General features: G+C 41.2%; 1 protein-coding gene across 1 annotated transcript in view; it reads right to left on the bottom strand.

Annotated features, from left to right (window-relative positions):
- Window positions 1-1,602: 1,602 nt before the first annotated feature.
- LOC133653720 (segment polarity protein dishevelled homolog DVL-1-like) overlaps window positions 1,603-15,455 on the bottom strand; it is a 79,313-nt gene continuing 65,460 nt past the window's right edge. The window contains exons 13-15 of the mRNA XM_062053331.1: window positions 15,055-15,222; window positions 14,757-14,972; window positions 1,603-3,205 (exon numbers count right to left, since the gene is read on the bottom strand). Of these exons, the coding sequence (XP_061909315.1) occupies window positions 2,724-3,205; window positions 14,757-14,972; window positions 15,055-15,222 (866 nt within the window). The 3' untranslated portion in view covers window positions 1,603-2,723. The remainder of the gene's footprint in view (window positions 3,206-14,756; window positions 14,973-15,054; window positions 15,223-15,455) is intronic.

Genomic DNA, 15,455 nt, shown 5'->3' on the forward strand with positions numbered 1-15,455 from the left:
GTCCCCCTCCTCTGACAAATTTTTACACCGGTAAGTCAGCCGTGTATTTCTTGAATTTCCGGCACTTAGCTTTGTATGGACTCATTGATCGTTTACAAAGTTATTTCGGAGAGGAAGTGACGCCATAAAGACCCCGCCCACACAGGAAGTGACGTCAGAAGTAACACGCCACAGCCAGCTTCATAATAAAGCGGTTTCATAACAACGGAGCTAACCACTGGAAATATGGAGGCGAGTCATCCAGACATGCCATGTTTCTCCTTCTTCTAAATGTAGACGCTTGTGGAAATCACACATGAATACCTTAAGAGAAAGCCATTGCAGCTATTTCAGATACAACACTTCTCAGACGGCAAGAGAACTTTGGAATGTCCGGGTCAGCTGTGGTTCTACTTAGCGAAAAACTTTGTCCATTTGTCAAAGGAGAGTCAACAAGAATGTGAGCTCCCGTGAATGTGATAAAGGTAGCGTGTGCTTTGTATTACCTGGCCGTCGAGGGAAGACTAACTACGGAAAACAGAATGCATTTGGACTGGCGAAGCAGACTGTATCAGTTATTGTCTGCCATGTATGTCGCCGACTCAACCTCTAGGTCCAGAGTATATAAAGTCACCAAAAAGGAATGGACAATGAAGGTGAAGGCAAAAGAGTGAGGAGTGTCCTGACCAGATATCTGGATCCCTAGTTTGAATGATGTAAAATGTTCTTTATCACATTGTTTACGTGTCCAATAAAGATTTGATTAATTTATGATGGCTCAGGTGTGATTCACTACAATGGGGCCCCACAGCACATTGGATTCCAGTTAATTGAAATACCACAACACTGGATATCGTTCAGGTAAGTTACATTTAAGAACTTGCACACAAAGCAACACTGGAGATGACTATGACGTGTGCATTTTCTGCGCATGCGTACTAGGTCGCGTTGGGCCGGGGGACGGAGGGAGGTGGGGGTCTTAAACGGTGGCATTGTTGTGTGTGGACACGGATAAGGTTAGGTGTGATTTACCCTAGATAACCTTATCCGGCTTAGTGTAAACGGGGCCAAGTCGTTTAACCCCTTAAACGAATAATTATTTAACCTAAGCCCCGTTTCAGCCACACTAAACCAGCGTTTAAGGTCCCCCTCCTCGGACAATTTTTTACACGGGTAAGTCAGCCGTGTAATTCTTGAATCTCCGGCACCTAGCTTTGTATGGACTCATTGGTCGTTTACAAGGTGAGTTCGGAGAGGAAGTGACGCCAGAAAAGGCCGCGCCCACACAGGAAGTGTGGTTAAATTAAGACAGAATAACCTTGTCACAAAAACATACCTTTAGTTATGTCCTCCATTTGGTGGGAAGCACTCCAAAAAACGCGACAGAATGTCCCCGTATTTCGATGGCGAGGACTCCCAATCAACATTCCTCGCCGCCATGGAGGTTTTATAGTCTTGAGTCACTATTAAGAGTAACTCCACCTCGTCGTCAGACCACAAAAACAATTCTTCTTCACAACAAGAGCAGCCATTTTCTATACCGTCGCAGATAGAAAGAATACACTTCCAGGTCAGAGATGACTATATGACACGCGCATTTTTTTCCGCGTATGCGTACTAGGTCGCGTATGCGTACTAGGTCGCGTTGCGCTGGCGCACGAAGGGGGGGAGGGGGTCTTAAACGGTGGCATTGTTGTGTGTGGACACGGATAAGGTTAGGTGTGATTTACCCTGGATAACCTGGATAACGGGGCTAGGTCAGAATTGCACATTTTAATTGGTTCTTAGTCATATTACCCTGTTTAAATACATATTTAAATACATGTAAACTAAGATGTGAGGATGCCAGTGCTTAATGTTTCTATAATACGTTACCCAGAGTGCTGAGACAGGAAGAGGAAGGGGAGGACAACAATTGTGTAGTGATGTGAATTCTCTTGGCAAAAATGGCCTAATTGCCAAATGAATTGGCACAATCATCGCAAAATCCTGGAGGGACTGCCTGTTGATTGAGGACACCAACTAAAACAACCTCTGTAGGAGATGTCCGCTGTTTGCAATCAGATTTCAAGACGTTGACAGTGAACGTGACGGGGATGACGATACATTCGACAGAGCACAGCAACAACTGTGAAAACTGGCCACTGATTGACGGATGTCTGATTGTCAGTCAGCCATATTGATGACATATGGCACTAGCAATGCAAAGCAATCACATAAATAACACAAACATCTTCCAGTGTACGAATGGTTCTTTTTTGGCAGGAGGCAACCTCCGGCCCGAAATAAAGGTATAACACTTTGAACAAAATGTGAAACTTTCTTCAAGAAAGTCATGCGTTAAGCCGCCCCACCCCCCTTGGGAAGAAGAAGAAGATACGTGCCGATCGCTAGCCTGTCGGAGGTAGCTTGTTGGCAGGTGACAGCTTCTAAAACTCAGTGGCTATGCTACAGTCACAAGTTGGGGACGGCGTGTCGTTTTTTTTCTTCCCATCAGCTCCCAAAAAAAGAAAACCTAAAAAAACAATAAGTGCGACATGAGGGTGACGGTCTGGGGATTGAGATCCAGGCCCAGGTCTTGCAGAGGAACACACATCCAAGATGGAGTGATCTTTCCGGAATCACTTAAACTGTACACTGAACATGCATCCACCCTCTTCCTTCCCATAATCCTTTGCGACGCAGTAGTAGTGGAGTTGTTAAATAACAAATGAATTTGTAGTGTTTTAGAAGGCACTGTCCTGTCACATGATGTCCACAAAAAACTCGCAGGGATTGCCCATGGCGTGCTGGAAGGACTGGCGGCTGCCCGTGAGCTCAGGGGGAATGGCGGCTAACTCCCTCCCGGGGGGAGCTCCTGGTGGCGTGCCGCTGCTGCTGACCGAGGCTTTCGGGGCCAGTCGGGCAAGACAATACGGCGGCGGCAACCCCGGAGGGCCGTAGGAGGAGGCGTGGCTTTGCTCACTGTGGGCGCAGGAGCCTGGTCCTTGCGGGGAGAAGGGGGCGTGGCTGTGGGTGAAGGAGTGCTGGTTCTTGTGCGAGTGGCCGTGACTCAAACTGGATCGGGCGCGGCTGTGATGGCTCATTTGACTGGCGCACCGGTCGTCACGCCTCCCTCCACGGACGCCTGGCTCGGACTCCCCGCATGTTGCCTTGTGCGACTTCTCCTGCGGGGACGAGCGCCTACCTTTGTTTGCACTGGGGTGGGATCCACTGCTGCGGCTCCCTGTTGGGAAGACACATTTGTCCCGTGTCAGCACATGTCTCATTACTAAGGATTGCTTTAGACCAGCTGGCAACAACACACACCATCCTTCACACAACAAGGAAACATATTTGTTAAAGGACGCCACATATAAAGCAGTAGAATGACGACATTGAAGAAGTTATCATTAATGTTATCAAAAGTTAACATAAAGCTATAAAATATGTTCATCAATTCTGTTTAGTGCAACTAATACATGTTTTAATCATATTTTTCAATAAGCGGGAGAAAATGGATGGATGGATGGATCTAGAGTGCTGAAATATTAGGCTTCAACCTAATAAAATGTATTACATTCTTCAGGTATAAGGATGTCTATATACAGTCGCGATCAAAAGTTTACATACACTTGTAAAGAACATAATGTCATGGTGTTTACAAAGTGCAAAGAAGAACCATGATAAACATTTTGATAATCTTATTCACCGTTTATTTATTTTTTATTTATTAATTATGGAGTATATTGTGAACAAATTGAGAACAGGGAGTGAACAAAAGTGTTGGCAATTGCTAGGTAAGGGAAAATGGGGTGGGATTAAAAAAACTCTGCCTCGTCCTACTCCTTTTCGAACATGTTGAAAAGAGAAACTGTAAATTGCGATGTCTCATGTTGTAATGGTATGCATGTTCGAAATAAACTCAAACCAGAAGTTTTGCAAGAAAAGAACAGTGGACCATGAAAACAGAATTTAAAGAGAACTGGACAAAGACATATGGCTTCATTTTGCCTCATCAAGTACAAAGACAATGGGTTTGACTTACTAAGATCCAAACACCACGCGCTGAACAGCGTGTGCAATCTATACATTCGTGTATACTATTAGTGGCCGTGTTTACTAACATTGAATAGTGGTGCAGACCGCCTTATTTAAATAAGGATGTTGCGTGTACTTTACGGGGCATCACCACGGAAACACTTACTGCACATTCCTGTGCAGGAGACATCTACCACTTTTTATGGGCATTTTATAAGCAGTTGTGCAGTGCATCTACATTGACATCTTTTTTTTTTTTTTTAACCGCTGAAGGTATGCTCATTGGTGAGAGGCTGCACTTACTCCAAACTTACGCGTACGAAAAAAATGCATACTTTTTTTCACATACATTTTTTTTTTAAATATATATTCTGTGGGACAAAAAGTTATTAAAAAATACTAAAGGACACCATTATGCATCAATTGAATTCATTTTTAAAAGCCCTTTAAATCATCCAGCAGCTATAAATTATAAAATGATGTTGCTGAATTGACGATATGGCAAATTTTTTATTACATCTCTGACCGTCCAAAATGTTGACACACACACGTAGGACGAGGGGATTCTCTTCTGTCCATTGTCTGTCTGTGCAGCACGTGCATCGATCCTGCAGCCGTGTGTGGAACTGTCAGTTTGCACGTCTTTTCCACACGTGCAAAATAAAACACAAAATAGCGCTCGCAAAACAGTGATACATGATGATAAATCACATTATGCGTGCTAAATAACTATACTTTACATTTTTCCTCCCGTGTTGTGGGCGTGTTGATAATCAGCACATATTTTGCATATTATTGAAAACAGTGGATTGCACGCCTTATTCTACTCAAGTAACAGATGCAATCCACTTTGCACACGTTTAGTAGTTCAGCTTTGCGTGTGCTATCAGGTTTGCACATGTTTTAGTAAACACAAAACTTAAGTAAATCAGGCCCTATGTGTTTAATTTGTTCTGAAACATTTGGAAAGTACGGCCCATGGGCTGTATGCGGCCTGTAAATTTTTTCAACTTGGCCGGCTGGACGTTTACATATTTTTTTAAAACCTTTAACACCAAAACTGTAGCAGGCAATTTTATGTTAAGTACCGTTTACAAATTACTGCAAATCTTGAACTACGGAAATTTTAATGGTTGAAATCTGCGCTTTTGAGTGATAAACGCATTATTACAGTAATGATAGGGACTACATCACGGTAGCTCCATGCAGACGAGGCACGAAGTAGAGTGGGTGGGGTTTGTTTTATGTAGCAATCAGCGTAAGCAGATTTTTTACAACTAAGTGCTGCAGAAAAGTGATACTAGATCAGATTGTGGACCTTTTTTGTTGTTGTGTTTGTTCCATTTTTATTGCGTTTTGCTTGATTGTAAAATATGTCAATTGAGGAGGTGGTCTGAGACGTGCTCTTTTATCCTGCACTACAACGAGATAATGCAACAAAATGTTGTTCTTATCTGTACTGTAAAGTTCAAATTTGAATGACAATAAAAGGAAGTCTAAGTCTAAGTCTAAAAGAGGAGTGACATTCATATGTTCCTGATATACAGCGTTTTGTTATCCAAAGTTAATATTGTAAATACCACATTTGTGGTGTATTCTGCTGTATACTTATTTGAAGGCTAGACTGAGGGGTACAGGATCTGGCCGTGGAAAAAGACCCGGATGTTACAAGTTGAGCTCGAACGTGGGAAAACAGTAAAATAATACTTGCTTCGTGGAACAGCTCGCTGTCTGTTTGAACCCACTAAAAGACAAAATACAACATTGTGTCCGTGTCGTGGCAGCGGTAAGAAGCGGAGGATTTCATTGGGAGCAGCTAAGGTTTACGATTCAACCTCCAGAAGTGTTTGACTTTGCAAAGCCTCTATGAAATATTCAGAATGGTCAGCAACCTACATCTCAGCTCACAAGTCAACCAGGTATACACGCTAATTTACAGCATGGGCAATGAAGCGCATAACATACTGCGAGGTCAATCATTAACCAAAGCACAGAAGCAACAATATGATGACATAAAAACACGTTTGAGTTATACTTTGTGCCGAGAAAGATTATACTCTACGAGATAGCTAGATTTAAGCAACGTGTACAACAAGCGAGACGGTGGATTCGTTTGTCACTGAAATGTACTCAGTAAACTGCAACTAGCACTCCGCGATGAATTAATAAGAGATCGCCTTGTGGTGGAACTCAGAGACTCTAACTTAGCAGAAAGCATGCAGCTAGACAAAAGGATCTGACACTGTAACAACATGGCAAGGCAGCCAGAAGTAATAGGAAAACGACAAACCGACCTCAGAGGAGAGGCAAAGGGGGAAATAAGACACATTGACAGTTGGATACAATAAACACAAATAGTACACAGCTAGGACATCGTCACAACACAAAACAACCCCACAAAGATAAAAGCAGCAACAGACTGGAATGCTACAAATGTGGAAAATCCACAATACATGGAAAATTACAGTGCCCAGCCAAAGTTGTGACTTGCCACACAAGTGAAAAAAGACACTATAGTAAAGTGTGTAAATCAACTAAGTCGGCGCATGTGGTGGAAGTTAGTACAAGATGCTAGGTGGATAGTTTGTTTTTAGGAGCACTAGATGCTAGCACAGACCCACGGTATGCGGACGTAACCATCAGAAACCACAAAGTCAGATATAAGATTGACAGAGGAGCAGACGTTTACGCTATTTCAGCACAAATATATCACAAGATTGCTGATCGTGACTCAGAGCTAACAGAAACAAACCAGTTATGAGACCGGGTGGTAGAGCTCTTCCTGTAATTGTCAAAAAACAAACAAAAAAAACCCAGCACCCACACACAATCAAGCTGAAACTGAATGCAAACACATTCTCACTTGCAACGCCAAGACGTGTTCCTTTTCCTTTATTGGGAAAAGTGAAGGAGGAGTTGGGAAAAATGTAAAAGATAGGAGTTATATGAAAAGTAGAAGAGGTGTCCTGCAATGGTGGCAGTGCCGTCAAAATTGTCTCTGTGCGCATCTGCGTAGACCAGGGGTGGGCAATTAATTTTTACCGGGGGCCGCATGAGCAACCCGAGCACTGCTGGAGGGCCACACCGACAATATTTCAATTAAATTTTGCTCAAATTATTTTTGATATACTGTAAGATAAATAATAATAATAATAATAATAATAATTTCATTTAACCTAACTTAACTTTATACAAAAGTAGATTGCTTTTGATGGTTTTATTTTTAACACTGTCTTACACAACACTTCCTGATGTGTAATACAATGCAAAAATGTCAATTTCTGTCACTTTATCCTGCATCCTCTTTAAAAGTCCAACATTTTTCCGACGTCCCACTGGGGTGAGTTTTTCCTTGCCCGTATGTGGGCTCTGTACCGAGGATGTCGTTGTGGCTTGTAAAGCCCTTTGAGACACTTGTGATTTAGGGCTATATAAATAAACATTGATTGATTGATTGATTGATTTTCCTCGTCAGATTTGGACAACCATCTGTTGTCACACCTGCTAGCTTGTCCCATTTCAGTCCTAACATGTCCAAACACGCATTTACCTATGTGAACAAGTCATTACCTGTGGTTGTCTCTTTAATTGACTGCATAGCTGCCAGCTCCTCCGGGATTTAAAAGTCTGCAGTTATCCCACGTAAGAAGATGAGCAGCTGGGCGGTGTCACGTACATCGCAGCTCTCATCCAAAGCCAGCGAAAAACAGTCAAAGTTGGCCGTTCTGGTCCTCAGCTGAAGCTCCAAGTTTCCAGCGATGGTCTCAACCCGCCTCGTTACAGTGCGTCAGGAGAGTGACACGTTCTCAAATGCGCCCCTCTTCTACGGGCATATCAGCTCAACAGAGTCCAATAAGCATTCCTTAATAAACTCTCCGTCAGAAAACGCCTTACTTTTTCTGGCGATTTCGTGAGAAATGATGAAACTTGTCCTGACAGCTGCATCTCCGGGGGTGTGAAATTTGTCAAAAAGTCCAGTTTTACCATCAACGCATCAGCCACCCTTGCGCGCGCTTCATCAGACAGATTCCGGTATTTTTCCTCGTGCTTCGTCGTGTAGTGGCGATTCAAATTATATTCTTTAAACACAGCAACCTGTGTACCACAAATTAAGCACACGGCTTTACCTTTAATTTCTGTAAAGAAATACTTGGCAGTCCATGTCTAGTTGGAAACACGGCATTCATCATCAACTATTCTCTTTTTAGCATCTCGGGGGTAACCGTGCATCACTTGTCGCTGTGCACCTTCACTCACAGGTTACACCCGGACATAAGCACATAAATAACACTTTTCAAAATAAAAGCAGCACAGTTGTATTGCACGCACGACATAGATGTTTTTTTAAATTTATTTTGTAATCTGTGATTGTCGCTGTTCCCATTCACTCACAACCGCGCACGAGCATAGTCCACACGGAAGTAATACAAATAACGCTTATCAAAACAAAAGCAGCACCGTTGTATTGCACACTCGACATAGATACTTTAAATGTATTTTGTAATTCATGATTGGCCTCACGCGGGCCAGACAGGGACGCACAAAGGGTCGGATGTGGCATAGAATGCCCAGGTCTGGCGTAGACCTTACCCGCCTCTACAAAGCGGTCTGCAGAGAGAAGTGCATCCTACCATCGGTGAAACACACACTAAAGATCTCTTGCAGGTGCACGGGTCTTCAGGAAGCTGGACTCAGAGGATTTTGGCAAATCCATTTGTCCCAAGAGTCATCAAGGTATACCTTTATAACCCTGTTTGGGCATTTCCACTTTAACGAGCTATCTTTGGCATGGCCTCAGCACCTGAAGACTTCCAGCGGCCCAAGGCCGAGGGCTTCAAACAGCAGTTCTCCAACACCCTTCTCTCCTATGCCCAAAAGTACCAGATGTTACTGCTGTTGTACAGAAGGATAGGGAGAGAAAACTAAAACACACAATTTTTAACAAGAGACATCGTGTTAGGGATTTAGGTCAATTCATATCAGGACAGTGTGGATCACCAAGACACAAGGCACTGTAGTGCAAGCTCATGGCACACCTCGCTTATATCTGCTGCACAGTCCTAATGGTACTATCGGAAGAAAGAGGCATCAACTTATTCCCATGCCAGAGAATGATGTTGAGAGACAATTTCCCTGTACCAATCGCCATCAGCGGGGCTCCCTCTTTCAGCACCCAAACCATCAGATTCTTCAAAAAGGCCAGAAACTACACATTCTTATTTTTCTTGGTGGATGGGCGTTAATGTGTGAATTTTGTTTTGTTGAAAAGTCGAAGAAAAAAAACAAGTGTTTTGTATTTTCACATGATTTCAATGCTGTTGAAAAATGTACAGTGGGTTGGTATGAGTTTGACAGATTAAAGAAATACCTTGGTATAGCTAAGTTTTGTTTTTGTTTTAAAGGGAAGATGTGGTGTAAAACTGAGGGGGACTGGATGTGGCATGAGAAAAAGACCCAGACGTAACAAGTTGGGCAGGAACATGAGAAAACAACAATACTTGCTGTCTATTTGAAACCACTAAAAGACAAAATACGACAACATTCTTCATGTCTATTCTGGGTGTCTTATTCAGTGAAACACTATTAAAAAAACATTTTTTTGAGGTGGTCTGTCATGACGTTTTTATTTTTTAGCATTATATCAGACATAGTTTGTATTGTATTCCGGAAAAGGGGACCCAAGCATTTATCCAGCAAATTATTATATGCACACACCGGCCTCCAGACACATTTTTTCTATCAATGTAACCCCTGAGACAAAATTGCCCTATAGTAGAGTGCCAGCGCAAAACGACATAAGGACACAAAGCATAGCAATTGCCAACAGAAATATCCACTGGACACAGTTGAAAAAAACTAAATGTCTTATTCAAGTCTTTCTGTATTTTCCACAGAACATATGATGGAGCTAATTTAAATACAGTTATTAGGTTATTGTTAAATCCCTGTTAGTGTAAGTGCACACTTCTGCCTTTTGTGGCAGAGGGCATGGGTTTGATTCCTGGCCAAGGCTGCGTCAGGAAGGGCATCTGACGTGAAAACTAAGCCTAAACCATTGAGGGGATTGACTGGTTGTGGTAACCTCTAACTGGGAAAAAGGTGAAAGAGGATTTGGTTATCACCTCTGCCAGGAGGTAATGTTGAAATTAGCAAAATAAATTAAAGTTATGGGCCAGTTTTCATTAAACGTTCAAGCTATATCTGAAATGGCAAAATAAACTAAAATAAGTTTGAAAAACCCTGCTTTAAAGAATAGAATGAAGTGGTGACTTACTTACATAAATGATAAATGGGTTATACTTGTACAGCGCTTTTCTACCTTCAAGGTACTCAAAGCGCTTTGACAGTATTTCCACATTCACCCATTCACACACACATTAACACACTGATGGAGGGAGCTGCCATGCAAGGCGCTACCAGCACCCATCAGGAGCAAGGGTGAAGTGTCTTGCCCAAGGACACAACGGACGTGACTAGGATGGTAGAAGGTGGGGATTGAACCCCAGTAACCAGCAACCCTCTGATTGCTGGCACGGCCACTCTACCAACTTCGCCACGCCGTCCCTCAATAATAGAAGGTTGTCGGCCGATTTTCATTAAACTTTCAAGCAATATCTGAAACGGCAAAAAAACTAAAATAAGTTTGAGAACCCCTTCTTTATATAGTATAATGTAAGTGATGACTTACTTACAATCAATATTAAATAATAAATATTGTTATTCATAAAACTTGATAGCAGTTTATACAAGATGCATACACTGCAAATACAGAATGAGGCATGCTCCATGGGAATTTAGAAAAATGTAATACATACATACATGAATGTAGTGGCTGACAGATTGTGATGTACTCAAATGTTTGTATATGCTGGTTTGAATAACTTCCTGTCCAGCTATTTACATAAATAATTTAGAATTCTGGGTTGTCGTAATGTTCATAAAAAAATATTGAACATGATAGACCTGCATCAGAAGATGACAGATACATATGTATGTAAGTTTTGTGCTTACTAATTATTGTTCAATGTTGAAAATAGTGATGAGGTGTAACATATTATTGCATTGTCATTACCCAACATTGCAGCTTCCCCTTTACCAAAGAAGCCCAACAGTACTGGGTTAAAACGGTGCATGATCGCCCTCTATCAGTGAGAAAAATAGTACTAGCTGAAACTGGTTGTCTTGCACCACCATACACCTCCCCAGTACAGTGCAAACACAGGCCCAGAAAAGGTTCAGAGAGAAAAATGGATACATGACACACACACAGGACAAAAGACGACACATGGACAGGGAATACGCTACATCGGATGGAACGTTGAGCACAAGACAAGCACAAGACAAAAAGCTAAAGAGAATTAAGCTGATGAATGAACACTGGCATAGAGAAGAATTACCAACAGAGGTGAAGAGGAGTCGGATGGAGGCATGTGGGGGTGTTGCAGGCTTACCGATTTCCCCAGTGTCCTGGGACTACCTCCTCCTTCAGTCTACCGTTGCCCAGCAGAAACAAAGGGAACAACACAATTACACACACCTTCCCCACTATCTAAAGTACGGTAAATGTACTGTAATAGCCCCAGTTAGGGATGGGAGTCAAAAACCGGTTCTTGTTTAGAACCAGCTTGCAGTGTTGGATTCCTGGGAATCATTTGCCAGTTTTGTTACCAATTCCCTTAGCGATGGATGTGGACAAGCGTAACGCCATCACGCACGGCGCGGAAGCAGCACAAAAACTGGAATTATTCACGAGAAAGGATAACAACAGGGCAACTTGCAAAGTGGATATTTAATTAAAAAGAGGAAATTTTAGCAGAAACCTTAGCATACACACAATATAAAAACTTTGAATAAATGACAAGTTTTCGATCCCGCCCGAGCCGGAAGTAAATCTTCACCAACAGCAACAGGGGCAATGTATTGCAGGTAACTAACTAGCTAACTAACTAAATCAATAACACTGCCTGTCATGTTATCAACTCATTGTATAAGCTGCTATTATTAATTTTAAACATGAAATTAATACTTATCATGCAAATCGAGATGAAACAGTGTCTGACTGGGAGGCTACACGCGCCTCCTCCTTTCTCAGAGTGAGAATTGTTATTCATAGTGGAGACATCGTAATTAGTCAGAAAAATCACATATCCTTTCTGGAACAAAACAGATATGCTTAATTTTCTGCAAAACAATGCTTATTGATTATAGCTGATGGTTGCAGAATTGCACAATGTGCACTTTTATTCGACTTAACTTGCTTGTACTTGTCACTAGCTGACATAGTTTTACTTTTGAGTGGTCGGCACATATATTATTTTAAAAATAATCATTGTATGTAATATTTTGTTTATTTCTACAATAGACTCTTCATTTTGTTACTATATTAATTACTTTCAAAAATCTTTTTTCCTGAAGAACCCTGACCCTGGCACTTCATGAAGGTTGTCGGACTCTTAAGACCTCACTGATGAGTTTGTACATTAATGTTTCTTCTAAACTAAACACACTTAATGCTAATCAACTTATATTTTTATCCAGATGAGAATCGATAAGAGAATTGATAAGAGAACCTAAAAAAGTAATCGTTAAGCAGAATTGAACGTGGAATTGGAACCAGAAAAATCTTGTCAACTCCCACCTCTAGTCCAGTATATACAGTTAAAGTTAAAGTACCAATGATGGTCACACACACACTAGGTGTGGTGAAATTTGTCCTCTGCATTTGACCCATCTCCTTGTTCACCCCCTGGGAGGTGAGGGGAGCAGTGGGCAGCAGCGGTGCCGCGCCCGGGAATACAGTATACCCTACGGATGACTCATCTGACTAAAACTATATATTGAATTATGGAAACTTGCCTTTAAGAAACACACCCCATGAAGCACGAAAGCACGTCATTTCACACTCATGCTTGTACAGAAAAGAATAAACATGGATTCATGATACTGTAACTGAAAACAAGATGACGTCTGGACTGCTCCTGCTGAGGTTAAAGAACCCTGTTTGCCTCAAATGTCTAATTTTGTTCTTATGTTGCACACAATACCTTCTAACAACTTGAGGTTTAGTGCCTTAAATAACTGACAGACTAGAGCTGGCTACTTTTGTAAATGCACCAATAGTGTTGTTCATGGTTTATGCTAATATCAGTAGTGCCTTTATGCCTAATTAATACAATTTAAATGATTTCAAGGCACTTTACTAATGTATTGCTTTCAAAATTTGGGCAAAGGTAGCATTTGATTTAAAACCTATAAACCTGAGGGCTGCTATAACTTCTTTAAAAACACACTTATTTGCGCTGGCATTTAAAACATGCTGCGCTGGACACATTTATGGACATTTTTATGTTTTTATTTAGACTTTTTTACTATTTTTATGAATATTCATTATTTTATTTCATTTACAGTGCTTATTGTGCAGTGCTAATTTAGCTTTTACCATTTAAATGTATTGGTTTGTTTATCTGTGATTTCATTGAATGTTCTGTACGTATTGTGATTTTTATTATATGTATATTTTTTTACGTTTTACCTCTCTGTTTTTAATTTGTACAGCACTTTGGCACAGTAGTGGCTGTTTTTAAATTGTGCTATTAGATTTAAACTAGTGCTGTCAAAAAATTTACATTTTTAATCAAATGAATCAAAGGTTTTCTGTGGATTATCTTTTATTAACAATGATTAAATATCATTAATTTGTAATCTATAATAGTTTTTCATTTAGAATGAGCAAAGGGACTTTAAGAAAGAATGGAATATACATGCACTTGATGTGTTTAGTAAACACCTTTTACATAATGTTTGTTTTATAAACAAATATTTTTGCATATTAATGTGTACCGGTTACTCCTTTTGTATTAGTAATTCAGGTATTAGGCTGGAAGTGCTTTGGTGAAATGAAAACCTCCAGAATGTGCACAATATTTTGCTGGTCGACTGTTTCATTATGTTATGAATAGGACCAAGGTGCTGTTTAGCATCTTCCATACTGAAATGTTTGGTTCAACAGCCTGTCACTACCACATCAATTGCCCAACTATGCATGGCATTTCAGGAATTTTGAGTCATTATGTGCCACAGGTCTGTTAATTGCGTTACAATGATAAACAATTACATTAATAATGATGATGTATTCATCCACAATAAAGTGTTAATTTTGACAGCCCTATTTTAAACACCAACTGTAACCACACAGTAAGACCCAACAGTTCTTTAGTTTTTCACTTTCCTTCAGTGCAGAGAACAACAAGCATGCAACTTTAACATAAAACATGTTAATTCAAAATGAAAACAAAGAATGAAGGATAGAGATGAATGGGTTGATTCTTAAATATGGAGATTTGCAATCTCATGTCTGATCAGACTTGTTTGTGCACACCCAGTACTGCGGAGCTGCATGACGCAAGATGCTCATGCATGCATTTATTAACTGAGGCAAAGCCATTGAACTTCAGCAGAAGCCCTGCTCCAAAAAATAAATACACTGTTGGAAGAAGATTTGATACAAATATTGTTCTACTTATCTGACCTTTGATCTTGGTTCAGTTGTGATTTTAAACTCTGTTGAGTTTTAAAGTGCAGTACAATTCCTAACATTTACAGGACTACTTGTACTACTACAATACCAAGCCGAGAAGCTAACAATAGCATCATCAAGTGTGCCTTTTACATTCAGCATGTCATGTGGCATGGTGAGTCAAATGATCTCATTAATTCCGGTTGGAAAAATTCTCTTGATCCAACTTGTCATCGCTCACCCTCACTGTGCTGGCTGCCTGCACTCCCACTGTGGAAACTGTGGCATGGGTCCGAGTATCCAGGCGGGAAGCTGGGGGGTGCAGATGGGAAGGGAGGGTAGGGGAAAGGCTGCCCACCCATTGGCCAGGGGTTGGTGGCGGGAGGAAGCGGTGCCAACGCCTCCTGCTCGGAGCCGCCTCCATTGGAGCCCTCATTTAAATTGAGTGACGCCATGTCTTATTGGACAAGAAGAGAAAAATACTAAGCAGAATGTCTCTATTGATAAAAAAATACACTATAAACCTTGTTATACTATACTTTGGCAGAGGTCCCCGAAGGTGTAGTAGCATTGTTCAGAGAAGGTGATCTTGTTGACAGTGTGTCTCAGGTAGCCATGTTTCAGCAGACTGCTCGCATACTTCCTGGCATCCCGTCGGTCTTTGAAGCCCTCTACTCGAGAATAGAGCCAGTCTACCACGTCAGCGCCTGACACAGAAACCCAAGTAACACTTGAACTCTATTAACATATCAAAGAAAGTCAGTCTGTAGTAGTTGGATGAACTTTCATTTTCTTTGACGCTGTCATGACTCCTTAGTTGTGGTTACGATGATACAATGACAGTTGTGCTGCTTTATATAACAATTTACAACAATTGTGTTTGCTTTTTAACTGAGGGCAGCGTTTAGCAAGGCACCTCTAGAGAGCATGCTCTCATTAA

The sequence above is a fragment of the Entelurus aequoreus genome, linkage group LG07 (assembly GCF_033978785.1).
Source record: "Entelurus aequoreus isolate RoL-2023_Sb linkage group LG07, RoL_Eaeq_v1.1, whole genome shotgun sequence".
NCBI lineage: Eukaryota > Metazoa > Chordata > Actinopteri > Syngnathiformes > Syngnathidae > Entelurus > Entelurus aequoreus.